A 25,706-nucleotide genomic window follows, 5' to 3' on the forward strand; every position below is an offset into this window, starting at 1 on the left:
CTTGTCTTTTTTTGGTTGAGGGTTGAAAGAAAGGAGGAGCAAGTGGAAAGAGTAGGAGCAAACCAGCGGGCGAGCGAGCGGGGGGGTGCGAGAGCGATGGCAGCGTTCAGGGTCCTCTCCTCGTCGCAGTCGACCATTTCTCAACTTTGGCAGGTGGACGACCACGAGGAATGATTTTCGCCCCAGGTGCATCCGATAACGCCGCACATATCGCCGAGAGTGGCACCCCTTGGCTTCTTGGACGGGCACGCAGGAACAACCTTTAGCATACACCACTGTCTGCTTCATGCATAGCATCCTCGTACAGCAGGGCTACCACTAATTCACTGATCATACAGGAGAGGCGGATGATTGCACAAATCCATGGGGTTTCGATGATCCACTTACACACAGCAGATCGTCGCTTCGTTTACCATGGTTCCAATTGATCCCGTCCCCGCCCCACCCTACAGAAACCAGTGCGGCGTCCTCTTGTTCGCGATGCTATGTCGTTGTTGTCCGCAGCTGACATTGGTATAGAGCAGTCGGACGGTCAATCGACTAGCCAGGCAACATTGGGACGACCTGCAAACCCAACATTTGCGCCCGCAACCGCTTGTCCTTCGCGATCATGCATGTGCCACGTGAAGGTGCAAAAGTGGCATGTGGCACACCCTGTGTGGCTGGGCAATTTCTGATATTTTTTCCCTTTTTTTTTTTTTTTTGCACGGGGTCTGACCGCCACTTTCCGCCGTGCCGCGCCGCCTGCCAAACAAGACATCGCACGCTGCAGCCAAGTGGGACCAGTTTGGGCACGCTTAGCCGGGATACACGGCAGCATGCAGGCTAGAGCGAGGGCGCACGAGGGCGCACGAGGGTAAGAGGGTTGCCAATTTCCACGTTTGGCGCGAGGGGGTCAGCCGGGTCGGAAAGCGAGGATGGGTCGATGTGTAGACGGGCGTCGCCAACGACGGGGCTGTGCGAGTGTGCTGGTGGAGTGTGAACGAAATAGGAAATCACGCCAGCACGTTGAGCACGACGGCGAGGAGGGTGCGCTGTCCCCGTGTTCGCGAATCAGCTGGTCCGTCCACTGATCCACTGCAGTCCAGCAGCGACGACCGTGACAACAGTGTCAGAAGGGAAGAGGCGGTGCTCGGAACCATCTAAAGACGCTGAGACTCACCAGTGTTTTTGAACAAATTGCCAATAACGACAGGGGTGGGTCTGTGTATGGGCGCGACAATCGCCAGTGGCCAGTGGAGCGTTGGACGCACAGAACCTAGTATCCATTTGTTTCTGCGCTTCTGAACTTCTGAGGGAGGGATCGTCAACTGTGGTACTGTGGAGCGTCGGCTATTGAGTCACGGCTGTGGAGTACATCTGGGACCACACGAGAGTTTGTCTTCGCTCCATCCCCCATCCACCTCACCCACCTCACCCACCACCCCCACCGCACACCTTCTGCATTTGCCACACCCAACCACACTCCCCCAACGCGATGACACCAGGTGCTCACCTCGTTGCTCTCCTTTCTCGACTGGTCGCTGCCTGGAGGCAGTTCTCCTCGGCACCAACCACCAACACCGTGGACGAGCTCAACCCACGGCCTCTGCCGTATGGCGACTCGCCTCCCGACGAGCCACCTCGTTGCCCGCTCGCACAACGTCGCGTCGTCTCGTACGGCGACTCACCACCGCCGCCGAGCCGTGAGGCTTCCACAGGGCGTCACGACGCGACCGACGAGCGCGTACCCCCACCTCCCCCACCAGGCAGCGCTCCACCTCCCCCGCCTGGCAACACTCTTCCCCCATCACCTCGTGGCAGCCCCCCACCTCAACCACCTGGCAGCCACCCCCCTCTCCCACGCTCGAGGCAACAGCACACCACCGGACTTGGCTCCGACGTTGTCTCGGCGAGGGCACCTTCCAGTGCGCTGGGTTCCAGCCTGTTCGTGGGCAGGCGTGGGGATCCGCTCGCTTCTCGCCAGGCCACTGCTGCACCTGTGGCGCCTCGAACCTCGGTGAAGCGCAAGGCCACGAGCAGTGGCAGTACCAGTCCCGGCGCCGGAAAGTCGGAGCGTGAGGCACTCGCCGTGGGTGTTGGATTGTTCGAGATGTCGACCCATGCTGACTGGTACAGAAGTGTCCAAAGGCCCACTGTGGCGCCAGCCACCCTCGAACCCCCGGCCTCGTCGATGGTTCTCACCAGGAGCCGCACCCTGGTCTACCCGCCACGCTGCAGCGCGAGCTCAACTGGCGCACACAGCTCACTCGACAGCGCCAGTCGTTCGACAAGCGTCGCCAGGTGCACCTCGTCGAGTCTGCGGACGGGCGGACGGAGGTGGCCATGTCGTCGCACCATTCGACGAACAACACCCAGGTCATCTCCAACGCCGAGAACATGTCCAACGGGGGAGGCAACGAGGAGCTGCTGCGTGTCGTTCACCCGGCCCGCTTCTTGAGGGCGTTGCCGTTCGAGCACAAGGTGCCGTGGGATGTTCTCCAGGCCCTGGAGGTCATGTACCGCGTCCTTCTGCCCATCCACGAGGGCGAACGCTGGCTTCGAGATGCCAGTCCGGCCGAGAAGCGCGAGCTTATCGACAAGCTCGCGATTGTGGACGACGTGTTCAACGGCAAGGACGTGCTCATGGACTGGAGTACCGGCAAGCAATCACCGCCTGTTCTCACTGCGGGCCAGGTGGCGGCCCGTAAGACCTGGCTGCACAAGCGCAGGACGGAGGGTGAGCAAGCGACCATCGATGGCTTGCTCGAGTTCAAGGACGAGTTCATCGCCTTCACTCGCGGTCACGAGGACGTCTTCCGTGCCGCGTGGACTGAGACTGGGAGGGGGGATTGGACGGAGTGGGCCCGCAACGACGAGGGCTTTCCAGTGTGCTACTGGAGCGTCCAGTCGACAACTCGCGGCATGCTTATCCTCGCCCATCGCCGGTGGGTTCGCTTCGACACCAGCCGCTCGTCGGGAAACACGGACCGAGAGGGCGACAACCCGGCCTCGGCGTACTGGGTGATTGCGAGTTGGCTGGAGAGTATCGGGCAGTATGGACGTCGCCCTCACCCCGGGTTTCAGTTCCACTGCACCGGCCGTGACGTGCCACTTGTGGCGCACAAGTGGCACTTGTTGATATGGGGTTTCCTCAACATCCGGCCAGAGCTGCGCTCCGTCAACTTCGCCATCCACAGCGATCCGTACGCCTCCCTCCTCCATACTCTCTCGTCCTCGAGGGCCACTGTCCAGCGCGTCGTAGACGCGGCCGTCCAGCAGGGCCTCTGTCGGCCTTACCTTGTGCCAGCTCTCGGCACGCCAAACCCCGTCTTCCGCGTGCTCCTATTCCACAACGGTGTGCCCAAGTACGGTGCCGATGCCGGCTACACGCCGGTGAAGGGACCGCCCGGCGATGTCTACTCCCCCCTCCTGCGCCGCGCCCTCAAACTGGTCGCAGCGCAGTTGCCGAACCCAACAGGCGCTCCAAGTCCCCCGCCCACATCGTGGCCTTCCATCGCCGATTTCTCTATAACGGGTCTGCGACCGCAAACACGCCACAACGTCCTACCGCCTTCCCGCTTCGGCTTCAAGGTTCGTCGCAACCAAGGCTGGGTCGATGAGCCCCTCCTTCGCTCAATAGCCACCGCGGTCGAGGAGTCGGGTACCATTGATCTCCCGTTGCGTGTGTGGGATGAAATAAGCGAGACCCTTCGCGAGGAGGGCGTGATGGACCGCTCGCCAGCGGCACTTATGGATCGCTGGTCCCGACTGCACCGACCAGTGGCCGACGCGCTGTTCGGCATCGACCTGGGATGTTTCCATTGGGATGACCTTGCGGAGAAACCTCTGGCCTCATCTCCAACGGCGTGGTCGTGTCTCGCAGACCACGAGCTCGTCCACCCTTTCCTCATCAGGGTCATCTCCAAGCGCATTTCGTACATGCGATCAGTGTGTGCGATCCTGGGCCGCAGCTGGCCGCCCGTCGCGTCTGCACCACCACCACCACCACCCTCTACGCCGCCATGTTCCGCCGCCAGAGAGGAAGAGCCGCCAGCACAGCCTCTATCTGTAGGCCTCCTCAGGTTGGATCTCGTGGTAACGTCTGCACGCCTCGCGGCCATGGAGACTGCTCGTCACCGCTACGGTAAGCCAGACAACTCGCACACCGAGCACCGCTGGCCACACGAAGAGAATAGCCGCCTGGTTGAGGCCGTTGCCGAAATCGTCAGAGCAGGAGCGCATCTCGACCAGCTCACGGAGACGAACTGGGCAGGGGTAAGCGTCGAATTGGCCGAGACCAGTGGGGCCCAGCCAGCAAAGTCTCCCCAGTCCTGTCGCAAGGCCTGGAAGGCCTTGGTCAAGCAGTTCAACCTTGTCAACGCCTTGTACAAGGTTCGAGGTTTTGCTTGGGATGACAAGGCCCACAGGCTGATCGCTGCCGACGAGACCTGGGAAGCGTGTTCGGCTGCGTCAGCGAGCCGCATGTTCGCGCGCGAGATCGTCCTTCCCCAGTTCCGCGCGCTTCACGCTCTGCTGTGGCCCTGCGCCCCGGCCGTCCCGGCCGGCCTATTGTCCGCGTCGAGTCACGTCCAGGTCGCTCCCACCGACCTTCTCAACATGGTCACCGGCAAGTGTTCGGCGAGCTGCGACATGCTCCTCCTGTCTCTCCTGGGCGACCGCTACGGCAACAAGGTGCCCGAGCACGTCCACCGCACCTCTCGCTCGTCCATCACCGACGCCATGGGAGTGCGTGTGGAGGCATGCCACGAGCGTCCCGGGTACCTGCGACGATGCCGCGGCGAAACTGCGGCTCTCCTCTCGGAGCCTCGGGTGTCGTAGTCGAGATCGGGAATCCTCACCGCATCTTTCAAGGTGTCGGCGCCCGTCAAGACCGCGGTTCGACTGGCGGAGATGGCGCGACCTGTCTTTGAGCGGCAGGAGAAACTTGGAGCGCCTTCCCACAGCGTCGACGCTGTGGGAACCAAGTGGAACCGCGCTCAAGACGAGGTGCTGGTCGCGGCTGCGGTGCCCTTCGTCCGCAGTGACCACGACGGTGGCATCATCGTGGTCACTGGTACGTGGGAGTCGTCGCCAAGACGTCGGGCCTTGGCCGAAGTGCCACGGCATGTGGCAAGCGCTTCCAGATCCTCAAGACGACCGGCCAGCTGCCGACGTTCTCGAGTATCGCCGACGCGCTTGCCAACCCGCCGACGCACACTGGTGGCGCCCGCCCCGTCCGCAAAATCAGCCGGTGGACCATTGACGAGGACGACAAGTTTGTGCGCTATCTCGCATCCGTCCGAGTCTCGGGTCGCACGACCGCCACCGCCACCAGGAAGGGAGGCCAGTGGAAACAGGCCGTCTGGAACGGCGCGACCGCTGCAATCGACGGCAGCAAGACGAAGCAGCAGTGTTCCCGTCACTGGAAGGCGCTCGCCGGAGGTTATCGATACCTCCAACGTATCGAGGGCGTGCCCGACGTTGGATGGAACTCGGCCGGCGAGCTTATCGCCAAGGGCAAGGGATGGAGGAGATGCCTGACAAAGGTACGTAAATCAAAATGAAGATGAAGCCGACAGGATGCAGCTAGACAACGACCAGAACAAGCTGCGGCTGGCTCTGGCCGTGCGTCGGGGCTTTCTCAAGTCCTTGAGCGACTTGGGTAGCAGCGACTCTGCGTCTGTGCCATCGTTCCCCATCCTCGGCGGCGGCGCCAAGTTCAAGGGCACGCGCACCAAGCGCCGCGCGGACAACAATGCGTAGGCCGCTTCCCGCTGCCGACCTCGCGGTGTCTCTGCTCCACGCGTCTCTTCCAATATCCGTCTCTTCCGTCGTTCGCTCCGCCGAGGCCGCCTGCGCGACTCTGCGTCGCGTCCTCCCGCTCCAAAGCCTCGCGGTGTCTATGCTTGTCCCTCCACCTGCCACTTGCACGAGCCTGTGTGGCACCAACCAGTACAAGCAGGGCCTCCGGGAGTGCTCAGGCGACCAACGCACCTGTGCAGGCAGGCCTCCAGCTAGCCATGTTCAGCTCCGCTAGACGACTGCGTCTGTTCCGCACTGTACCAAACTTCCAACCCATACACTGCCTTCGCTGCCGTCGCTTTGCGGCGGTGAGACCATCCAGAGCAGGCCCGGTTAAGAGAAGGAGGAGTAGGGCGGGGACATGACATGCACTCTCTGTACACATCCATTGGCGTGAATGAGCAGATGTATGGTTAGCACAAAATGTGTTGCGCAGAAGAGTGAATGGATCATTCCGACAGCATGGTTCCAACGCCACTTGCACCACTTGGCCACTGGGCGCGCACTCGGTACGACCTGGAATGGCCAAAGCGATGACCGGGGTTTGCGGAGTTATTGGCTTGTGGCATCCTGTTGCTGTGACGCGCCGCGTCCGTTCCAACCTGGGGCCTTGATGCGAGCAGATATGGACAGTGCGCGTTACTGTAAGCAGAGATGTAGAGTGGTATGGGCGCGGACTTCAATGCAGGGAGAGCGGAGCTTGTGCCAGTGCAAAGGTTGCTAGAGGTTAAGGCCCCCTTATCACCCGTGAACTACCTCGGACAATCAGCGCCGATCGTTCGCCTGACCGGTGTCCCAAGACGTAAACAAATGGTTATCGGGGTCGTGTACGAGGTCGCAGCCGGATCGCACGCCTGTCCCAGACGGCTCCCCCGATATCAGTATCGTCAGCGTCAGCGTCCCAGCCCCCGGCTCGGCTCTCGGTTCCGCTCACAGCCAAGCCAAGCCCGCGGTCACCGCATCGCCTTGGGGTCCCAACACAACGCGTGTCGCCCCTTGCACGCGCGCGCGCGCGCGTCCCTCATCCCTCATCCCTCTTTCATCTCTCCCAGAACATCTCGTTTGCATGCCGGCGCGGACCGGGGGGCGCGTCAGGAGGTCACTCCGGAGAAGATCTAGCATACGTCGCGCGGAAACGAAACGAACAGGGGCGAGAGGTAGGGGAGGTCGATCTTGGCTAGAATTGAGGTGGGGGGTCGGGGGTATTTAACGGCGGTTGGCCCGCTCGAGGACTGGGGGAGGGTGTCAGTCATGTGTAAGACAGGCAGCTGTCTCGCAATCCAACTCACTCGACTCCTTGGTGATCTCCGAGTAGTCGGTGGCCTGGACGTCGATGTGGATACCCTCGAGACGGCGGTGGAGTGCGTCCTTGGACGAGGCGTAGATCATCTTGTTGCGGACGTTGGCATCGTCGGGCGACCTGGCGTTGGGTCAGCAAACGACGAGGAACGGGGGTAACAGAGATAACCGAGTAAACTGGGCGACTGTTTGTGCAACCTCGCGCACGGGCCGTAGCCCCACACTCTCGCCTCTGAGGTTTCCACTGCTCGCTCGCTCGCTCGCACGCGCGGTCGTACTCACCACTGAACAAAGACGAGCTTGTTGCGGATACCCTCACCGCCGGGGAGCTCGTACTGGAAGTCGTAGACGGCCCACCTGCACTCCTTCTCGGGGAGGTCGGCGACAAACTCCTCAAAGTCGCGCGACTCGGAAGTCTTGAGAACAACAATCGACTTCTTGTCGTCGGACACGCCGTAGATGATGTAGGCAAGCTTCTTGCCGGTCTTGAGCTCCTGGTACTTCTCAAGGGTCTCGGGGACCTATAGTGTGGAAAGGGAGTCGGTGGCGAGAGAGGTGAGGTTGGGGGGAACGGGGCGCGACGTCGGGGTTGGGGGATGGAGGGGGCGTCGATGGGGAACGGAGGGGAGCGGTGCAGACGCAGTCGGAGCAGAGGCGGCGCGGGGACGGAGGACGTGGCGACGGCGACGGAGCGGGACAGACACAATCAGCAGGCATGGGGGGTGTATAGGGAGACGGCGTAGGGGAGAACGGATGATCAGCGTTTTGCCATCACCAAGACAAAAGAGTCAACACGGCACACGCACGGGCTGGACACCGGACGACTGTGGGCGCGTTAGCAACGGGAACCTGTGTTTGCAACGCGGGCCATGTATGATGGCTATGCTCACCATGGTTGCTAGGGGTTTCTAGTGGGGAGGGAGGGAGGGGAGTCGAGGAGAAGAGGTGGGGGAGGATGGGATGTGGATGGTGGTGGTGGATGGAGGTTGAGCGACGATATAGACGACACCAAAGACCGCTGGAGGCACACCCGCACGCCCGGACTGCTGGCGTGGCGCGGCGTCATCCCCTTCCCCGCACTCCGATCAGCCCCAGTGTGGCACTTTTCTCTCCTTTTTTGGGCCGGGGGTGCAAGCCGCCGCGCACAGCATGTTGCTATCGCGACTGTCTTTGCTGACGAGTCGAAGAGGCGAGAGCGCGTAAGCGTCAGGTGACCCACATGCATACAGGCGTTTGCATGCAACAACACTGATACGGTGGATATGCCTGTCACTCCCAACCAACAGCGCGCCACGGGCACCTGCCGCAACCCCAGCCCACAGCATCGTTCAGGGCCACGCTTGAGCCCAATGACTGCGGTCATGTCCGCGACAGGCATCCATCCATCCACCGTGGCCACCTCCCTTGTGTGCACGTCAATGTCATAGTGATCTACATACAACTCCCGCTGCCCCACCACCTCAGACCATCCGCCCAAACGACTGCTCCAAGAACACATGGTCTGAATGTCAGCTCGCGGCGTAAGACACACAGCCGTTAACTCACAGTCGAAACCAGTTGATGTGCCACTACCTGCTAGGCCCTCGGCTTGGTCCTCGACCTCCACTGCAGGCATGACCTCGGACAAGAACCGCACCGCCTCGGGCGACAAGTTGGCAAACTTGAGGTCTTGCTGGGTAACATGGCCCTTGTCACCCGCGAGGTCGCGGAACGCCTCACGCAGTTGGTCGGCAGATGACGCGTCGTCCTTTGTAATCTCCACCAAGAGCGTCAACCACGCTTCGTACGTGAGGGCGCCAAACTGCGACTCGAGCTGGTAGTAGATGGCCTCGACCTCTTCGTCCGGGTAGACTATACCCAAACTCGCCAAGGCCGAGTGCATCTCGTACACGGTGAGAACGTTGGTGCCGTCCTTGTCAAAGTGCTTGAATGTAGACTCGAACTCCTCGAGCTTGGCCGGGGTGATGTTGGTGTGGGTCGCCGAGACCATTTGGTTGTCGACAAAGCCAATCTTCTTGCGCATACCGCCCTCGGCAATCTCGAGCTCAAACTCCAGGTCGTCGTAGGTAAACACTGTGTAGTCGTTTTCGTCGACCTTTGCTTCAACACAGTTGTGGTTGGCGGCGGCAATGTCGTTTGTGAGGGCGGTGCGGAGCGCCGGGAGCTCGGCAGACAGAGACAAGAGGGCTTGCTTTTGGTCCTGCAGCGGTCCACTCAGCGACCCAATAGCCTGCTCGATCCGCTTTACTCGGTCGATAAAGCTCTCGGCGAGGCGGGCAAACTCCTTTCGCAGGTCTTCCTTGATTTCTCTAATCCTGGCGTTGATGGCACGGCTGCGAGACACCTCGGCAGTGCTCAGCTCGGCCCACGACGACTCGAGGTCCTCTAGCCGTAAACCCTCGCGCGGCTCCCACGACCGGAGGGAGTACGTTCTAAGCTTGGTCTGGATGTTGCTGTACAGCTGAGTGAGCTCTTGGCGTTCGCGGACCCAGCTGCGCTTGCTCGTCTTCTTCCACTCTGCAAAGTCGGTCTTGTGCGCAATGGCATCCGGGTACGACGTAGGTCGGTCGGCAGCGGCCCACGCGGCGCGCGTCTGGCGGAGCGAGTTGAGGAGCGCATCCATGCGGCGCTCAAAGTCGGTACGCGTGGATAAGATGCTCTGCATGACCTCGGCAAACTTTTCAACGCGGCGGGCGCCAGTCTCTGCCTTGTCTAGGAAAAGTTAGCCGCGTGTGTTGGTATTGGGTCTCACCTTCCGAAGAAAACTTGTGGAAAAACTCGGCCACATAGGTCATGACGGACCGCTCGTCGGGGACCTTGACGTCGCAGATATCGGACACTTCCAGGAGGCGCTGGTAGGGGTCAGCTATAGTGGTGTATTGTTTAGCTTACCGGAATGCCAAGGCTCTCCTCGGCAACCTTGAACGCCAAAGCAGTGTTGCCACGACGGTCCGACTTGTCAAGGCTGTCATAGTCGATAAGCTCTGGACGGTGGCGGTGGATAAGAGCACAAAAGGCCAAACCGTCCGAAAAGCTCTGCTTAAAGTTCTGGACATCGACGTCAGAGTAAGGTGTCGTCTTGCGTTGACACCATAGTAACAGGCCGTCACGGGCAGAGAGTCCTTCTTCTCTGAGCAGGTCAGTTATGTCAAAAATGCGCAACCTACGTGATGCCCGCGATGGTAAAGCGCAGGATAAGAGTCCAGATCTACACGCGTCAGCACATGGTCACGTTTTTTAGGACCGCACCATGCCGAGAATGAGCTTCAAGTTGCCGTCAACAATATCCTCCGGGCCTGTGGGCGGCGGCGTCAGCGGCGTTCTAGGACTGGGCTGGCTTGTTCCCACCCACCAATGTTGGTCAGCTTGACGCCTCGCTCGCGGATGAACTGGAGCGCCTTGGATGCATTCTGTGGGAGAGAGCCAGTCAGCGCTACGGGCGCAACATGCATGTGAAAGACCTCACCTCGGCCTTTTGGACGCGCATCTTGGGCTTGCTGTTGTATCGGCCCAGGCTCGTCTCGGACATGATTTCCTGCAGGGTGGTGAGAACCAGCGACACCAACGCACAGCACCAGCACGTCGACCTACGAGAAGCTGTCTGCGTTAGCTGGGGCTCTGGTTGTACCTAAGGGGTACCCACCTGGATCAGCTTGACGCCGTCTGCAAAGTCCTTTGCCAGCGAGGTCATGGGCTCAAACCCTCGTGACTCGAGCTTTGTGTTGAGCCTGTTTGTTTAGTTTTGTGGGTGGCGAACGACGTGTGCCTACCATTTACAAAATGTCCTGTGAAATCCCGTCAGCACCCACCCACGCTGCTGCTGCTGTGCTCTCACCTGCTCTGAATCTCTGTCCATGCCAGCTCGGAGCCCAGCGGCGGCGCCGGAGGCATGACGGGCAGCGACATGCCCGCCGAGTAGGACTGTCCCCGAGCGTGCCCGTGCGCGTGCGAGTTTGCGAGCAGAGCCCCCGGCGGAGCGCACACGCTTGCTGGACGGCTGCTGGTCCCATGGCCGCCCTTGTCGCGCAGGTGGCCGACGGAACGGGTGCGTTCAAGCGCGCCCGTCCGCATGTTCAGCATTGGCGCCGGGGTCACGGGCGTCGCGGGGCTGGGGGAGCTGGGCATGTAGCCGTACCCATACGTCGGGGCTGTTGGGGTGGCAAAGCCGCCGGGCGTGCTGGGTGTGGAGAGTGTGAGGGGCATGGTGGTGGGGGGGTTGGGAGCGCCCAGCGCACTCGGGGAAGATGGAGGGTGGTGTTGGTGGCGATGGACGGCTGGGAGCAGTGTGTGTCTGTATGTGTGTGATGGAGCAGCTCTCTCCTTCTGTTGACAGCCGACGTTGACGACCGCGGCGTCAAACGCACAAAGAAATCACGTACGCCTAGGAAAGTGGATTACGTAATATACAACTGTTGACGCCTATCTTGTACGCCTACGCCGTTCCTGCTGCATGCGCGCATGCTGGCTGCAACCCGAGCTACCCGTGTACTGCATGCACTGTCGTTGCTCGCACACTACTCTCGCTACTCGTCAATAAGGAACTGCTGCACCTGTGCCCTCATCTCCTCCTCTGTGACGGCCCGCGGCTTGTCCCGGCCCAGCCTCTCGTCGACCCGCTCGCCAATCCACAGTGGCAGCGGCGCAGCGTCCGTCGACAGCCGGTCACGCTGCGCTGCCGACAGGGGAGTGAATGTGGTCAAGCACGAATAGCACAGCAGCGGGGCCAGGTGTGCAGATGTACTGGCCACCCCAGAACCAGCCGAAACCGAATCCTGCGGCCCGCGGCCAGGGAGAGACGTGAGGGCGGACTGTGCCTTCCATTGGAGGGCCGAAGGGTCCACCGGGCTGCAGAATGTCAGCAAATGTCATGTAGCAGACGTAGATGGAGGAGGGGGACGCTCACATTTGGCAGACGGGACATTTAGGCCCAGACTCGTCGCCGGTGAAGCGCAGCTTGTTGCCGGTTTTGATAATGGTCGAGACGGTCGACGAGTGGGAGATGTTGAGGGTGGCGATGAATTCTGATGTCAGCTGAGTCGCGCTTCGCGCAGCTCACTCTCTGTCAATGCCTCAATGCTCGCGACATTGCCCTTGCCATCACGCTTGCTTCCCGGGACGGTGTTGTCCCACCTGCGCTCATTGAACGTCGCCAGGCCACGGCCATGACACCAAAGAGCGGCGTCCTTGAGCGCAATGTCCTTCATCGGCTTGAGGCGCACGTAACTTCCTGAACTGCGCGCGCCGGCCAGCTCCAGAGGCAGAGCCCAGCCTCGTCCCGCCGCGGTTCCAGAGATGACACGCGCGGCTTCACGCGTGGTCGTCTCGCCCAGAACCATGTGGCTGATGTTGGGCAGCTCGCACGCCGCCAGATCGAGGAGGGCATTGAGAATGCTCGCAAGGAGTTCCGGTCGGGACGGAGCAGGGAGAGCCGCCAGGAGAGCCTGGAACGACTCGAGTGGGGTGGCCGTCGACGACGAGGGGGCGGAAATGAGCGGGAGGTCTGGGTATCAGCACCTGAAAGACTGGTTCCAACGTACCTGGTGCTGAGAGATCCACACCCATTGCGCTCGGTGCTGCGGTGGCGGAGGCTGCTCCACCCGTAGCCTGTCGCAGACGGGTGCGAAGAGCAGGATCAAACGCTTCCTCGGCCTTGATGACCGCAAGCTGCAGCCCGTGGTCTGCAGCCAGTGCGCCGAGCGCCTCGGCATGCGACTCGAGACCTGTCACAGACGAAAAGTCGACATGGACAGCCCAGCCGCGAGTCCAGACAATGTTCTTTTGGCCCTTTGTAATGTCGCGTGTCTCATTGTCCTCGTGGCCATAGTACCCTCGCGAGTCGAGCAGGTCCAGTAACAAGGTGCTGCCTGCGCCACCCGAGACGGCAATGAGAACGTTGCCAGACTGGAGGTTTGGCCGCGCGTTCGACGCCTTGTTGTCTGGGTCCACGAGTGGTTTGTTCAGGCGGCGGGAGACGCGGGAATGGACGAGGTTCTCAAAACAGTCCCGGCAAAAGGACATGCCACGGAGCATGTACAGACTCTTGGCTTCGCGGCATCGATGACAGATACTCTTGTCAACTGGAGGCCTCTGACCTTGATGTACAGTCAGCACAGCAGCGTGGACCACCTGAAGCACACTCACCCCTCCTCGGCTTCTCCTCCTTGACAGGGCCCTGGCATGGGGTGGTAGCACACGACATTTGGTGAACAAGGATGGTGGTTGTGACAATAGTGTATGTGAAGACTGTTCCGGTGATGCGGCGGAAAATCGAAAACGCAAATGGCGGCACAACGGCCGCGGTTCCTGGCATCAACAATCTCTACTTCCTCCACATGTCCTTGCCCTCCACCATCGTACCATTCACCACAATCACCGAGTTTGCTCTCAACATGGCCGCCTGTGAGTTAACTAGAGTCCACGACACATGAAAGCTAACATGCAGACCTCCCCACCCTTCCCGCTGACGGCGGCTTGCTTCCGTACTGGCTCCTGATCACCAGTGCCGCGTCGGTGTACAACGTGGCCCAAAACTACGTTACCCTCAAGCAGTCCAAGGAGGTGTACGGCGGCAAGCCTGACCTCAGTGGGTTCTAGGATGTGGAGTTGCGCTACTGCGGTCCCAATCTTCAACTCTTGACATGGCGTTTGCTGACCACACACAGTGAACCCCCTCGCTGGCCGTCTGTTCGGTGCTTGGACCGCCATGGCTGCTGTTGTTCGCGCTCTCGCGGCGTACGACATCTCCAACCCTGGGTGAGTTGAAGTATGCTTTCCATTCGAGTGCTCCAACTCACACCCAGCCTTTACACTCTCGCCATTTGCGCGTTTGGCGTCGCGACCTTCCACTTTGGCACCGAGTGGCTCATCTTTGGCACGGTCAAGCTCAACCGCGCCTCCATCGGCCCCCTCCTTGTTGGCTGTGAGTTGAACAGAACCTGCAACAGTCTAACCCACCAGCGTCCGGTGTCGTGTGGATGCTCACGCAGCGCTCATACTACCTTGGCCTCTAATCCGCCTCACAAAAGTAGATCCTTTGCATGAACCCAACCCGTCTCGTCCATCACACGGGCAGTTTCTAGTCTGGCGCACTCCTACAACAAACTAACATTACTTGTCTGTCTCCCCCCCCTTTTGGTTCATCAAAGCTTGGCCTTGTTGTTGCGGTCCAGACGGTCCCAGAACGCCTTCTCCTTCTGGTCCGGCAGCCAGAGCTGGCGGTGGGAGCGCGACGAGTCAATGTAGTCGTGGTACACACCCTCCTTGATGCCGCCCCAGGCTCCCTTGGCGACCTTGGGTCCCTCCTCGGTACCCAGCTCGATGGCGCGCTTGACGACGGCCTTGGGGTCCTTGGAGTCGTCGACAATCTCGTCGATGATGCCCGCGGCGAGCAGCTCGGACTGCTTCCAGCGCTTGCCGAGGAGCGTGTCGCGGAGCGCAGGGTACGACATGCGCTGCTTGAGGAGCGTGTTGAACGAGTTGGGGAGGGGCACGCCGAGGAAGATTTCGTTCATTGACATCATGCCCCTGTTGCCGGTCATGACGCGGAAGTCGCAGCAGAGCGAGAGGACCATGCCGCCGGCGAAGGCTGTAGGGGGGGGGGTTAGTTTGGCCGAAGTATGAGTGTCCTTTGAGACGTACCGTGGCCGTTGACAGCGGCAATGGTGATGAGAGGGAAGGTGATGAGGCGGTAGGTAATGGGGTCGTAGACGTCTGCAAAGGGGTCAGCTAGAGCACTGGATATAAGCGGCCGGGAACGTGTCAGTCCCAACTCACTCTCAAAGAAGCCGCCACGGTCACCGAGCGACGACGGGTGGAGACCGTTGGAGAAGAACTTGGGAATGTCCGACGTAAGCACGAGGGCACCGGCACCCTTGTACTTGTCTCCCTGCTCGCGCCATTCGGCCTCGACAATGTCGAGGAAGGAGCCGAGCTCGGCGAGGAGGTCCGGGTGCAGGCGGTTGTCGGGGGGCGAGTTGAGGGAGATCTGCCAGACCGTAGGGGTGGGGCGGGTGAGGTTCATGTGCTTGGGGGCCATTGTGAATGGAGTGTGCGGTGGGAGGAGTGTAGAGGGAAAGAAAGAGAGATGGAGACGGGTGTACAGGTGTGCAAGTGTGTTTTGATGAGAACGCAGTATGCATCCACACTGTTCGCGCTCACCTCCGGTTATGCGTTTCCCGCTTGGTGCGCGTGTGTGTGCCGCCGCCGGTACCGGCCGGTGACAGCCGCCAGTGTGCAGGACGGCACCCGTGGGAGACCTGTGTGCAATATACCTCCGCTATGGTCCCGCGGGGGTGTTTTGGGTGGGGGCCTGTTGCTGTGGCTTCCGTTGGGTGGAGTGAAGAGACCGACGACATAATCGGGCGCCTTTCGTCCATCTCTTGCAATACCTCCACAAACAACGAATACCACGTCCCGTCACCATGGGCGGCTCCCAAAGCCCAGACGATGTCAACTCTCAGTCGGGAATGTCCCTCAAGCGGAGGAGAATCACGGCAAGTGTTTCCGCTTCATGGCCCCCGGCAATAACGCGTCATCTGACAACAAACAGCGAGCTTGTGACAGGTGTCACCGCAGCGGCGTAAAGGTAATATAGGTCATACCCACATGCGTCCTCTTTAAGTCTAACACTCGGCAGTGCTCAACATCTTCTGACCCCTCCACGTGTGGTCCATGCGCAGCGTTTGGCTCAGACTGTACATACAACCGGCCAATCAAGCGCCGTGGAGTGAGTAACACCGGTCTTGTGTCCACTGACCCGCCCGCAGCCTGTGCCCCGCGGCAACCCTTCCACAGAGTCTGCGGCGGCCAGGGGTCTCAGTACCTCGCTGTCGTCGGCCTCCGCTGACCCATGGGTGTATGAACCACCGGCGTCAGCCGAGGTAATCAACACGCTTGTGGAGACATACCACCGCGTTGTATACCCCATGTGAGTTGTTGCCGGCGGGCTGTTGCGATCCCCCTTTGTTGACCAGGCGCCAAGACTGCCTTACTTTCACTGGCCCACGTTCGCTGCCGATGTCCATGCAAGACGGTACACGACCGACCGGGCCTTCTTCTGCGCGGTCATGGCCGTGTGTGCCATTTCCGTCGCGCGCGTGCGAGACGGTGCAGGCCAAATGACCGATTCCCGAGGCGCAAGCGTTCCCCCGATGCTGCCGGCGTCTGTACCAGCCTCTGAGGTGTTTTACGACGCCTCAATGCGAGCCGTTCCAGCAGACCTGTCTCAGGCGATAGAGTTTGACTACAAGCGCGCCAAGGTGGTGCTTGCCATTCTGTGCATCCAGTATGGCAACGTCAGGCAGCTGGCGACCCACATGGGCGACTACGTCACCATGTGCGCGGCGGATGGGTTCCACAACGAGGCCAGGTGGCCTATCAGTCTGCCCGAGACGGAGGTGCAGGAGAGGCGGCGGTTGGTGAGTTGATCCAACCGGTAAACACAACTAACGACGACCAGTTCTGGGGAGCCTACACCATTGACGTGTACTCTGCTACCACTTGGGGTCTGGTCGTGCGCCACCGCGAGTACCAGAGCAATGTCCTCTACCCCACAGAAGTGTACGACGACGACGAGATCACCGAGACTGGCATCGAGCCACGACCAGGTCCGCGCAAGGTCTCCTTCTTGACCGGATGGAACTTTACGAGCGACCTGTATCGTATCCTGGAGCATGCGCTTGACCAACTGCGCATGCGTGCACACTTCAATGACAACTCGCGAGTGACGGCTCTGTACGCAGACCGTGCTGGGCCATCGGTCGAGGAGGTGCTCGAGGTCGTAGACAGGCTGTATGACGATCTGCCAGCAGAATTCAAGTTTGCAAAGGCCATGAGCGGTAACATTGACGAGGACCGATACGGGTACCAAGGTGCGTTACTTTGTTTCCGTTACAGTGTTAACGCTCAGCGGCCGACATTATCGTCACGATGCAGACAGTCAAGATGGTCATGACGGGTCTGTCGGACACGACCACCGTGGAGAAGCGCTGCAACATTGCCGGCGGTCTGCTTGACGCGCTGTCGACGGTGCCAACAGCATACATCCAGGGCATTAGTTCTCCGATCGTGAGTGCAGCAAGAAATCGCAGCTGTGCTGACTCTCCAGCTCCACCACCTTGCCGGTGTCGGTCACCTGCTAGGCGGTGTGATTCAGTCACCAATCTCCTATGTCAACTACTTGCACGTCCGCACCGTGCTCCTCGCCATGGTCCAGCTTCTCTCCCAGCTGGAATCCACACTCAACGCCGCGCAGGGCATCGCCGACAAGCTGCGCGACCACGTCTCGCGAATCGACCAGTACATGACTGCTGCCGCCGTCGAGTCGCGTCGCGACCAGGTATACCACCGCGTGATGCCACCTACGGCGTGGAACGCCAGTCCACCGAGTCGTCCGGGCCACGTATACGGTGGGGCCATGGATGACCGTGTGCGCAACAGCAACACGCACAGCCCATCCCAGCCGTCGTCCGTTCCCGCAATCTCGCCCGACGCCGGTGTCATGGGTGGTCAGGGCGGCCACAGCTGGCAGTCGACGTCGTCCAGCTCGACCATGCCGGCTGTTCCCGCCGCCGGCGCAGTCCCTGGCGCCGGACACGACTTTGTCCTCGACGACCTGTTAAAATTCAACTTCCCCGCCCAGACTGAGCCCAACGAACAGGTCCAGCTGCCAGACGATCTATTGATCGACTGGCCATTCGACATGAGCGAGGCGTTTGACTTTCTCGGCAACAACTTTCCGGCGTGAGGCGCACAGAACCAGCAAACGCTTCCACATCTCTCGTTGTTCACACCCACGGCACCAGACCGAGTCCAGATCCCCCCTTTGTACACTAACAAAATGCATGTCCGTCGCCCCCCTGTCCGCCGCCGGCTATCCCCCACCTCACCCGACTTTGGGAACCACGCGCTTGACATGATGTGCACGCATGACGCACGCACCTCGGTACCGCATGCCCCCATCTCCACCTCGAGCCCGTCGACGCATGTTACTAAAGTCCAACCCGTAACATCTAACATGACGTCCCACTTATAAAACTATGCGACATATTACGACACTGTTCGGGCTATTGATACACACTCCTGATACACACACATCTCGAGCGCTACACGCCATCGCTCGCTCGTTCAGTTGGACCCCTCCTTCCACCTTGGCCTCTCCTGCTCACTCCGCTGTTCGTCCAAGCTACGCCGCTCACCCGACGACGGCGCGCTCAAGGAGTCTGCATGTCCTGACGCGCCGACGCTGGCACTAGAGTCGCCGGCGCGGCATCTCCCCGAGCCGACTCGCACGCCAACGAGCTGCGGTCCGACACGCCGTGCGTGAGGTCCGGGATGTCGGTCCGGGATGTCTGGGTGCTCACCAAGGACGTACTCGCGACGTTGCGGGTCGTGCACGAACGCTGCCGTGTCACGCGGCATCGGCTTGGCCAGGAAGGCGGCGTGCCGCACAGCGGGGTCGTACTGCGCGAGCAATCTGCCGATGCGGTCCCCCCGTGAGGCGGGCGGAGGCGGCTTGTGGTCGTCGTCAAGAAGCAAGAGGTGGGAGGGGCCGGCATCGACGACGGGCTCGGCGCACAGGTCGAGTGCCGCGCGGCAAAAGGCGAGAACGCGGCTGCGGAGCGGGACGCGGCTGTGTTGCCCGGCACCTTGCAACGCGAGCACGGCCAGCAGAAAGGATATGGTGAGGTATTCGTTGGTCTCGGTGCGCCACTCGCGCGGGTGCTGCGACCCACGAAGCGGCCACTGCGCCTGGTTTCTGTGACATGAGCGTGTGCGAGGTGAAGGTAAAAAACCAAACGGGCTGCTTGTGCTACTCTGGCATTCACAGGTCCCTCGGCGCTGCGCCACCCCCCGATGGACTCACATTTCGTACGCCTTGTCAAACACGACAAGCCGCACAGTCGCCTCGTCGATCGCATCCCAGTCCTGCTTGGCGAAGGCGCGCGCCCACTCGGTTGAGGCGTCGCGCGCAGCCCAGAGCACGCGCGAGTGCGGACGCATGAGGGGGTCTGAGTAGGATGCCAGACGCTTGTACTCGGTGCGGGGGAATTGTGGGTTGATATCCGGCACGTAATGGCCGTCCGGGACAGTCGGAACGGGGCATGCCGCGGACGGCATTGCGGCGGTCATGACGGGCTGCGCGAGGCTGCGAACGGACGACAGCGAGTAGGTTGGCGGGGTTATTCCAGAGGTAATATGAGCGCGTGGGTCGGATGGGTGGATGTATGAAAGGGATACGAATGAAAGACGGGTTGTGGGTTGTAGAAAAGCCGTCGTCAGGGAGACGTGACGAGCGATGGGAGAGATGATGGACGGAGCAATGAATGGATCTGGCGGCGGGATGGATGGATGGGTTAATGTATGAAAGGTGCATTGTCAAGGTTGCCGATGGCAAACTGTTGTGAAACCATCAGAGATCAGAGAGACCGATGTCGCCGAGAAGGCGGAGAAGGTTAGTGTGGCCTTAGTGGCCAGTGGCACAGGCGGCTGTAATGTATGTTCTACGCGGCCATTTATGTGGCGCCGCGTAGAGGTGCATTGCCGTGTCGCATCTCCACGCGGCCACCGGGGTTTCCGGTAATGCTGACAGCACGGTGGCGAGTGCGGCGACTCGCGGACATGCCTTCTGAGAGCGAAAGCAGTGGTACAAGCGTGAGCTGAGCCGTGCTCGATGCAGGCAGGCTATCGCACTCGAGGATGCGGCTGCAGGCGCTTCCTCTGCCTCCGTTCCGACACCCCGCACGCCGCTAAAACACCAGTCATATACGACAACTATTCGCCTCTCGTCGAGCAGCCCACGAGCAGTATGAGTGGTGGCCACGATACTGTGCATAAGGCTACATGAGGGTCGCCTTGTTTTACGACCATTCGGCGCATACCCTGGCCACAACACCAACGAGCAAGCTGTCGCTACCCACCATCTCGGATTGTTCTCGAAACAAAGCACGGCTTTTTCTTCAGCGCCCAAGTCAAAAATGTCGAGCACAAGTCGGAAATGTCGAGCTGCAGGTAGATCCTGGGCCTTTTGTTCAGCTCGAGAGTCTGGCGATTTGGACTTGGACTCGCAAGCTTGACCGACGTGGTCAGCGTTGGCCGCCACACTCTTTCGGGTCTTGCGTCTCGTCTACCTTTTTCTGCTTGCGGCTTCGACCGCCACAGCCTCATTCTCAAGTGACGTTTCCTGTTTTCAGACATTCGCTTCGACAGACGATGCGCGTGGCACTCGAGCATCAACAATGAGCTGCAGCGTGAAGGCTCTGGAGGAGGGCTTTCGCTTGCCTGGCGTACACAGGGACGGCTATCAAGCGCCGGCGTGCTGAACTGCGAGACTTTGAATGCTGCACGTGGGGGTGTCAAGGTAAGGAGAGGAGGACCGCCGACTCCCAGATCCGGCAGCCTGGCGCGAGGGCAGTTTTACTCAGAACAGTCTGTTGCAACAGGTAATGTCAGCTGCGTCGCGGAAGATGCAGGTGTGGTAATCTTTCTTACCTCCGGGGACCCTCGACGCTCGACACGGTGCTGCCAACTGACATGGAATGGACCCATGTCCGAACGACCCTTTTGGTATGTGCGACCTTATGCAAACGGGATTCAAGACGCTCTCGTCGCGAGCATCGCCAGACCCGAGTCCAGACCCCCCGGCTCCCCCACTTTATACACTAACAAAATGAATGTCCATGTGTCCGTCACCCCCCTGTCCGTGACGTCTGCCGCCTGCCTCCTGCCACTGCCACTGGAACTGCCACTGCCGTCTGCCACGGCCGTCTGCCACTGCCGCTAACAAACCCCACTTGACTTTGGGAACCACGCGCACGCGCACGAGCACGCGCACACGCACACGCACACGCACACATGACGAGTACACCACGGTACCACATGCTCCCACCTCCGCGGGCCGCGGCATCGAGCCCGTCGTCGCTTATCACGAGGCCTCGGGGCCTCGGGGCCAACGGGGCCACGGGCCCAGTGAACCGGGCTGTGGAGGTGCGGCACTCGCCCTCCCTGCACAGCCCGAGCCCCGCTCTGGTTCGCATGCTAACGGGGAGAGGAGGCAAGAGGCAAGTAAGTAAGGAATCAAGGAATCAAGAAAAGGGAGCGAGGAGGGAGGAGGGAGGAGGGAGGGAGGGGGGGACACGGCACGAGCCACTAACCGCCAAGTCCTCCTCCTCACTCCGATTCCCTGGTATACTGACCCAAGGAGAGCGCAAGCGCAGGGCATCACACCGAGGTCTGAATGGACCGAAAGGAGACTAGTGCAAGTGGGGTGGTGGTGTGTGACGTGTGTGAGGGGTGTGGTGGAGATGTGTGTCTCTCTCTCTCTGGATCTCTGGGCAGAGACACAGAGAGAGGCACACCCAAGGAGACACCTACCTAGACACAGATCATAGATCACACACCTGGTGATCGTCCCTTTTATGCGGCGTAAGCTATATTCGATGGAAATTGATGGCAAAATGTGGCCCGAAATCCTGGAGACTGTAGGGTGCGCGGCGCGGCGGCGGCAGCGGCGGTCGATGGCGCCTGCGTCAAGGGCCAGAGAGAGGTGGGGGGAGAGAGATAGGGCAGGCGCGCGCGGGGGGTCGGAATGGATCGATTGGAATGGCCGGAGCCCGCGACGCCTCATGCCCCGCCACGGTTAATGGTGACAGACGTGCTGCATACAGCCGGAGGGAGAGGGGTGGAGGAAGGAGGAAGGGGGGGGGGACCGGGGGTGAACGTGCGTGCGCGCGTGCGTGCGTGCGTGAGCGTGCGCATACCCATTGCCCATGCCCTCCCCCTCGTGTGATGTACTGGTGGCTGTACTGTTGTATGCGGGGGAGACAATAGTTTCATCATTGACAACAGAAGGCCGACAACTGGCGAGGACAAGAAATAAAAAGAAGGGGGAAAGAGGAGGTGGTGGTGGTCTAAATGCTAAAATAGAAAAGAAACCGACCCAACACTACAAAAAGACTAGGGGTGGCGGGACGGATTTAGACCGGGCAGGGGTTGGGTTCTCGCCGCCAGCTTTGTGTACAGTAGCGATGACGAAGGTGGGGGTGGGGATTGCTGCGAGGGAGTGTGTCGCGGCAGACATAAAAAAGTAGAAAAAAAAGCTGAGATGGGGGGATCGGACGTGACAAAAATGTTCAATTCAAGGTGTGTGTGTGTGTGTGTTCGGTGGGTAGGTGGGTAGGTGGTGGTGGTGGTTTGACTTGCGGTATACGAAGGACGATTTGAATCCGAGATCTGCGCAAAGGACATGTGAGTAAGGAAATCACGCAAATCACGTAACCCCCACGGAGAGTGAGGGTCAACAACAAAGGGTACTCACCCGTGTGTGAATAAGGACAAGGACGGTGGGCTTCAATCGATACGATACGACGCGTCCATTTACCACGAAGGCGAGCCGCCGGCAGACGAGCCCCAGCCAGACTGGGCGTCGGCCTCGGGCTGGGCGTCGGCGTCGCGCTTCCACGAAGGCGAGCCGCCAGCCGACGAGCCCCAGCCGGACTGGGCGTCGGCCTCGGCGTCGCGCTTCCACGAGGGAGAGCCACCGGCGGAAGAACCCCAGCCGGACTGGGCCTCAGCCTCAGGCTCGGCGTCGGCGTCGCGCTTCCACGAAGGAGAGCCGCCGGCGGACGAGCCCCAGCCGGACTGGCGCTTCCACGAGGGCGAGCCACCAGCCGACGAGCCCCAGCCGGACTGGGCGTCGGCCTCGGCGTCACGCTTCCACGAGGGGGAGCCGCCGGCGGACGAGCCCCAGCCAGACTGAGCCTCAGCCTCGGCGTCGCGCTTCCAGCTGGGCGAGCCACCGGCAGACGAGCCCCAGCCGGACTGAGCCTCAGCCTCGGCGTCGCGCTTCCACGAGGGGGAGCCACCGGCGGACGAACCCCAGCCGGACTGAGCGTCGGCCTCAGCCTCACGCTTCCACGAGGGGGAGCCACCGGCGGACGAACCCCAGCCGGACTGGGCCTCAGCCTCGGCGTCACGCTTCCAGCTGGGCGAGCCACCAGCCGAGGAGCCCCAGCCGGACTGGGCCTCAGCGACGGGGGCGGCGTCGGCGTTGGGGATGGGGGACGCGGTGACGGCCGACGAGGCGGCGAGGGCGACGAGGACAGCGAAGAGCTTCATGTTGGATGGGTTGGTTGGTTGTTTGGGTGGGTGGGTTGGGTGAAAGGGGGGTGTTGGGTACGTTGGGTGGGGGGGTGAAGGCGGGGCAGGAGGGGGTTGTGTGGCAGTGTTGTGTTGTTAGGGAAAGGGGTGGGTGGGTGTGGGTGTGGGGGGGGGGGGGACGAGGTCGTTGAGCAAGAGGATTGCGTGGTTTGTGGCCTAGTTTATATATGCGTTGGCGATGAGAGGAAAAGAGAGTTGTGACGAGAAAGAACGTGACCGACAAAGACTCTTTGCGTGTGCGGGCCGAAAGAGAGAGAGAGAGTGTGAGAGGAGAGCGACGGAGGAGGATGGGAGGGCCCGAGGTTGGTGGTGTGGGATTTGCGTGCTCGTGGGTGTGGGTGGGGGTGTGCTGCCGTGCTGCCGTGTGCTGTTGCGCGTGCGTGCGTGCGGGCGGGCGGGGTTGCGGCGAGAGCGACGAGGAGCAAACCCAGTTACTCGAGACGAGTGCCTTGTTCGACGCCGACGGCGTGTCCAGGGGGGTCCCTTGTGAGAGGAGGTGGTGTCCGGGGAGGCACAATCGTGTCGTCTCTATCGTCCGCGTGGTCTCGCCAGCGCCACTTGGTGCCTGTAGGATGAAGACCGAGGATCGGGGTGACGAGGAGGAGGGAGGCGAGGATTGGAATGCAGAGAGAGAGCGAAAGAGACGGGAGGCGGAACGCAAGAAGGACGCGCGTGTGGGGGAGAAGAAAGTAGGTTGTGATGGGTGATGGAGAGGAAGAAGAAAGGAAGGAAGGAAGAAAGGATGGGACAGAGAGAGAGAGAGGGCAACGGTCCCCGCCCCTCGTGCTTCTCCTTCTGTCTCTCTCACTCTCACCGGTTATGGCGTGCGTGCGTGCTGGGTGTGTTGGGTGCTGGGATGGGATGGGACATGCACGGTGCATATGGCCTGCCCCCCCCCACGCCCGTCCCCTGCAACGCGCGTCATGTCTGATGCAGGATGCAGGAAAGGAAAGAGAGGGCAACGAGGTTTGGCCCCTGTGAGGTCTCTCGTCGTTCGTCGTTCCCGTCTTGGCGCGTTGTGCCCTCTTGTCCATCCCATCCGCCCACAGTCCATGCACACTAACGGGTAAAGCTGTCCTCGCTCTCTCTGGTCTCTCTGGTCTCTCTACTCGGGCACGCATGCGCAACAGTGTGCAAGTGCTCTCGCTCTCTTTTGCCTGCCCAGCCGAATTAGAACCCCCACCCCCTCTCATCGGCACTAGTGTGTCTCGCATACAGCGCCGCCGCCGCCGCGTCGGGTGGGCGGGCAGGCGGGGCGGGGTGTGCGGGGGGGGGGGGGCTGCCCTGTGCGGGCCGTTTTTGCCCGTGCATGCCCATCATGTGCAATATCAGTGTGTCAAAGGTGTTCTCTCCATATGCATGCATGGTGTCCTCTCCATTTGCATTTCACCCATATGCGCTCTCTCCCCTCTCTCCTCTCTCCCTCTGTCTATTACTAGTGCCATTTGGCTCAAAAACGCACTAGTGCAAGCCGCTCTCGCCCGGCCCCACCAGGGAGGGGAAGGCGGGCAGACGCGCAGACGCAATCTCCCGCGCGTGTGTTCACCTCCAGTCCCCGGTACACTCGTGCTGGTGGGCATCCCGGCAGCAGAGCTCAGAGCATGGGCTGTGGGCCGCAGGCACAAGACAGAGAGAGAACATATGCACTGCATATCCTAACATTCCCTTACTCTCCATGGCATTACCATGTGGGTGGTCAAGTAAAGCCAAGCATACCCAGCCAGCAATGCAAAACACACATGGGTGGGTTATACGCTCCGCTGCTGATGCTCCTGCCGCCAACCGCCCCGCGTGTTTTGGTCTCTGCCTCTAGCCTCTCCTCTCCCCTCTCTCTCTCGCTTACACGCAGCGGCTACTTGTTCGTCTCCCTCCCGCGCAATCCCTCCCCTTGGGCTGAATGGGCAGCCACTGGGTGTGCCAATGCAAAAAATAAAAGACGAAACCCGCCCCGCCTCCTACTTGCAGCCTTTTTTTGCTGCTGGGGGGGGGGGGGGGGGTACAGCCTCAAGGCTTCACGGCTTCACGGCCAAAGGCCAAAAGGCCCACTTCAAGGCAAACAACAGGCACACTCCGGAACGATTACAGGAGACGCAGCACAATAAAAGGCGAACGAGACCCTCCTCCTGTGCGCCTGCAGCACACCTCGCCTCGTCAAATGACACCACACACACCCACAAAACGCTCGCTCGATCGCGCGGTACAAGACCCTTTTGCCGCATCAAGACACGAAGCGCGCGCGGCATGCCGGCACACCCTCTCTCGCTCTCTCGCTCTGCCGGCGCTCTGTTTTGCATTTTGAAAACCATATGACGGTGTCTCATCCGAAATGCGGCGCGCGCGCCCGCGGCCCCTGTGCGCGATTGACGCGGAAAACACCTCTCTCTCTCTGCATGTGGACCTGCGGACCTGTCCAGCGCCAAAATGGACGCCGCGGAGCGCCGGCTGACGCGTCAGTGCGATCAGTGGGC

At 60.9% G+C, this 25,706-nt stretch overlaps 10 protein-coding genes across 10 annotated transcripts; 3 read left to right on the forward strand and 7 right to left on the reverse strand.

The window, feature by feature from the left end:
- Positions 1–1,477: 1,477 nt before the first annotated feature.
- Positions 1,478–5,745, forward strand: EHS24_004489 (uncharacterized protein; the record flags this gene model as incomplete). The annotated part of the gene is made up of 5 exons (XM_028620064.1): positions 1,478–2,071; positions 2,119–4,728; positions 4,822–5,049; positions 5,127–5,528; positions 5,584–5,745. 5 exons carry the CDS (start codon positions 1,478–1,480, stop codon positions 5,743–5,745), a joined length of 3,996 nt encoding a protein of 1,331 aa, XP_028479036.1.
- A 1,245-nt stretch (positions 5,746–6,990) lies between these two features.
- On the reverse strand, positions 6,991–7,976 carry COF1 (cofilin; the record flags this gene model as incomplete). The annotated part of the gene is made up of 5 exons (XM_028620065.1): positions 6,991–7,016; positions 7,074–7,204; positions 7,366–7,604; positions 7,890–7,907; positions 7,974–7,976. The coding sequence occupies 5 exons, from the start codon at positions 7,974–7,976 to the stop codon at positions 6,991–6,993; spliced, it is 417 nt and encodes a 138-aa protein (XP_028479037.1).
- Positions 7,977–8,543: 567 nt separating this feature from the next.
- On the reverse strand, positions 8,544–11,286 carry EHS24_004491 (uncharacterized protein; the record flags this gene model as incomplete). Its single annotated transcript, XM_028620066.1, has 12 exons — positions 8,544–8,584; positions 8,629–9,795; positions 9,836–9,935; positions 9,976–10,213; positions 10,251–10,291; positions 10,333–10,379; positions 10,436–10,493; positions 10,550–10,618; positions 10,675–10,680; positions 10,727–10,811; positions 10,854–10,868; positions 10,919–11,286. 12 exons carry the CDS (start codon positions 11,284–11,286, stop codon positions 8,544–8,546), a joined length of 2,235 nt encoding a protein of 744 aa, XP_028479038.1.
- Positions 11,287–11,745: 459 nt separating this feature from the next.
- Positions 11,746–12,004, reverse strand: EHS24_004492 (uncharacterized protein; the record flags this gene model as incomplete). Its single annotated transcript, XM_028620067.1, has 2 exons — positions 11,746–11,928; positions 11,987–12,004. 2 exons carry the CDS (start codon positions 12,002–12,004, stop codon positions 11,746–11,748), a joined length of 201 nt encoding a protein of 66 aa, XP_028479039.1.
- A 106-nt stretch (positions 12,005–12,110) lies between these two features.
- EHS24_004493 (uncharacterized protein) lies at positions 12,111–13,393 on the reverse strand (the record flags this gene model as incomplete). The annotated part of the gene is made up of 3 exons (XM_028620068.1): positions 12,111–12,583; positions 12,621–13,175; positions 13,225–13,393. The coding sequence occupies 3 exons, from the start codon at positions 13,391–13,393 to the stop codon at positions 12,111–12,113; spliced, it is 1,197 nt and encodes a 398-aa protein (XP_028479040.1).
- A 22-nt stretch (positions 13,394–13,415) lies between these two features.
- Positions 13,416–14,093, forward strand: ERG28 (ergosterol biosynthesis protein; the record flags this gene model as incomplete). Its single annotated transcript, XM_028620069.1, has 5 exons — positions 13,416–13,482; positions 13,526–13,666; positions 13,746–13,836; positions 13,884–14,002; positions 14,041–14,093. The coding sequence occupies 5 exons, from the start codon at positions 13,416–13,418 to the stop codon at positions 14,091–14,093; spliced, it is 471 nt and encodes a 156-aa protein (XP_028479041.1).
- Positions 14,094–14,222: 129 nt separating this feature from the next.
- On the reverse strand, positions 14,223–15,118 carry EHS24_004495 (uncharacterized protein; the record flags this gene model as incomplete). Its single annotated transcript, XM_028620070.1, has 3 exons — positions 14,223–14,668; positions 14,722–14,793; positions 14,857–15,118. 3 exons carry the CDS (start codon positions 15,116–15,118, stop codon positions 14,223–14,225), a joined length of 780 nt encoding a protein of 259 aa, XP_028479042.1.
- A 1,114-nt stretch (positions 15,119–16,232) lies between these two features.
- EHS24_004496 (uncharacterized protein) lies at positions 16,233–17,827 on the forward strand (the record flags this gene model as incomplete). Its single annotated transcript, XM_028620071.1, has 4 exons — positions 16,233–16,499; positions 16,541–16,952; positions 16,991–17,148; positions 17,189–17,827. 4 exons carry the CDS (start codon positions 16,233–16,235, stop codon positions 17,825–17,827), a joined length of 1,476 nt encoding a protein of 491 aa, XP_028479043.1.
- A 380-nt stretch (positions 17,828–18,207) lies between these two features.
- EHS24_004497 (uncharacterized protein) lies at positions 18,208–19,212 on the reverse strand (the record flags this gene model as incomplete). The annotated part of the gene is made up of 2 exons (XM_028620072.1): positions 18,208–18,892; positions 18,947–19,212. 2 exons carry the CDS (start codon positions 19,210–19,212, stop codon positions 18,208–18,210), a joined length of 951 nt encoding a protein of 316 aa, XP_028479044.1.
- A 3,243-nt stretch (positions 19,213–22,455) lies between these two features.
- Positions 22,456–23,196, reverse strand: MFALPHA2 (Mating factor alpha precursor N-terminus; the record flags this gene model as incomplete). The annotated part of the gene is made up of 1 exon (XM_028620073.1): positions 22,456–23,196. One exon carries the CDS (start codon positions 23,194–23,196, stop codon positions 22,456–22,458), a length of 741 nt encoding a protein of 246 aa, XP_028479045.1.
- Positions 23,197–25,706: the final 2,510 nt, after the last annotated feature.

The sequence above is a fragment of the Apiotrichum porosum genome, assembly GCF_003942205.1.
Source record: "Apiotrichum porosum strain DSM 27194 chromosome Unknown scaffold_2, whole genome shotgun sequence".
Taxonomy (NCBI): Eukaryota; Fungi; Basidiomycota; class Tremellomycetes; order Trichosporonales; family Trichosporonaceae; genus Apiotrichum; species Apiotrichum porosum.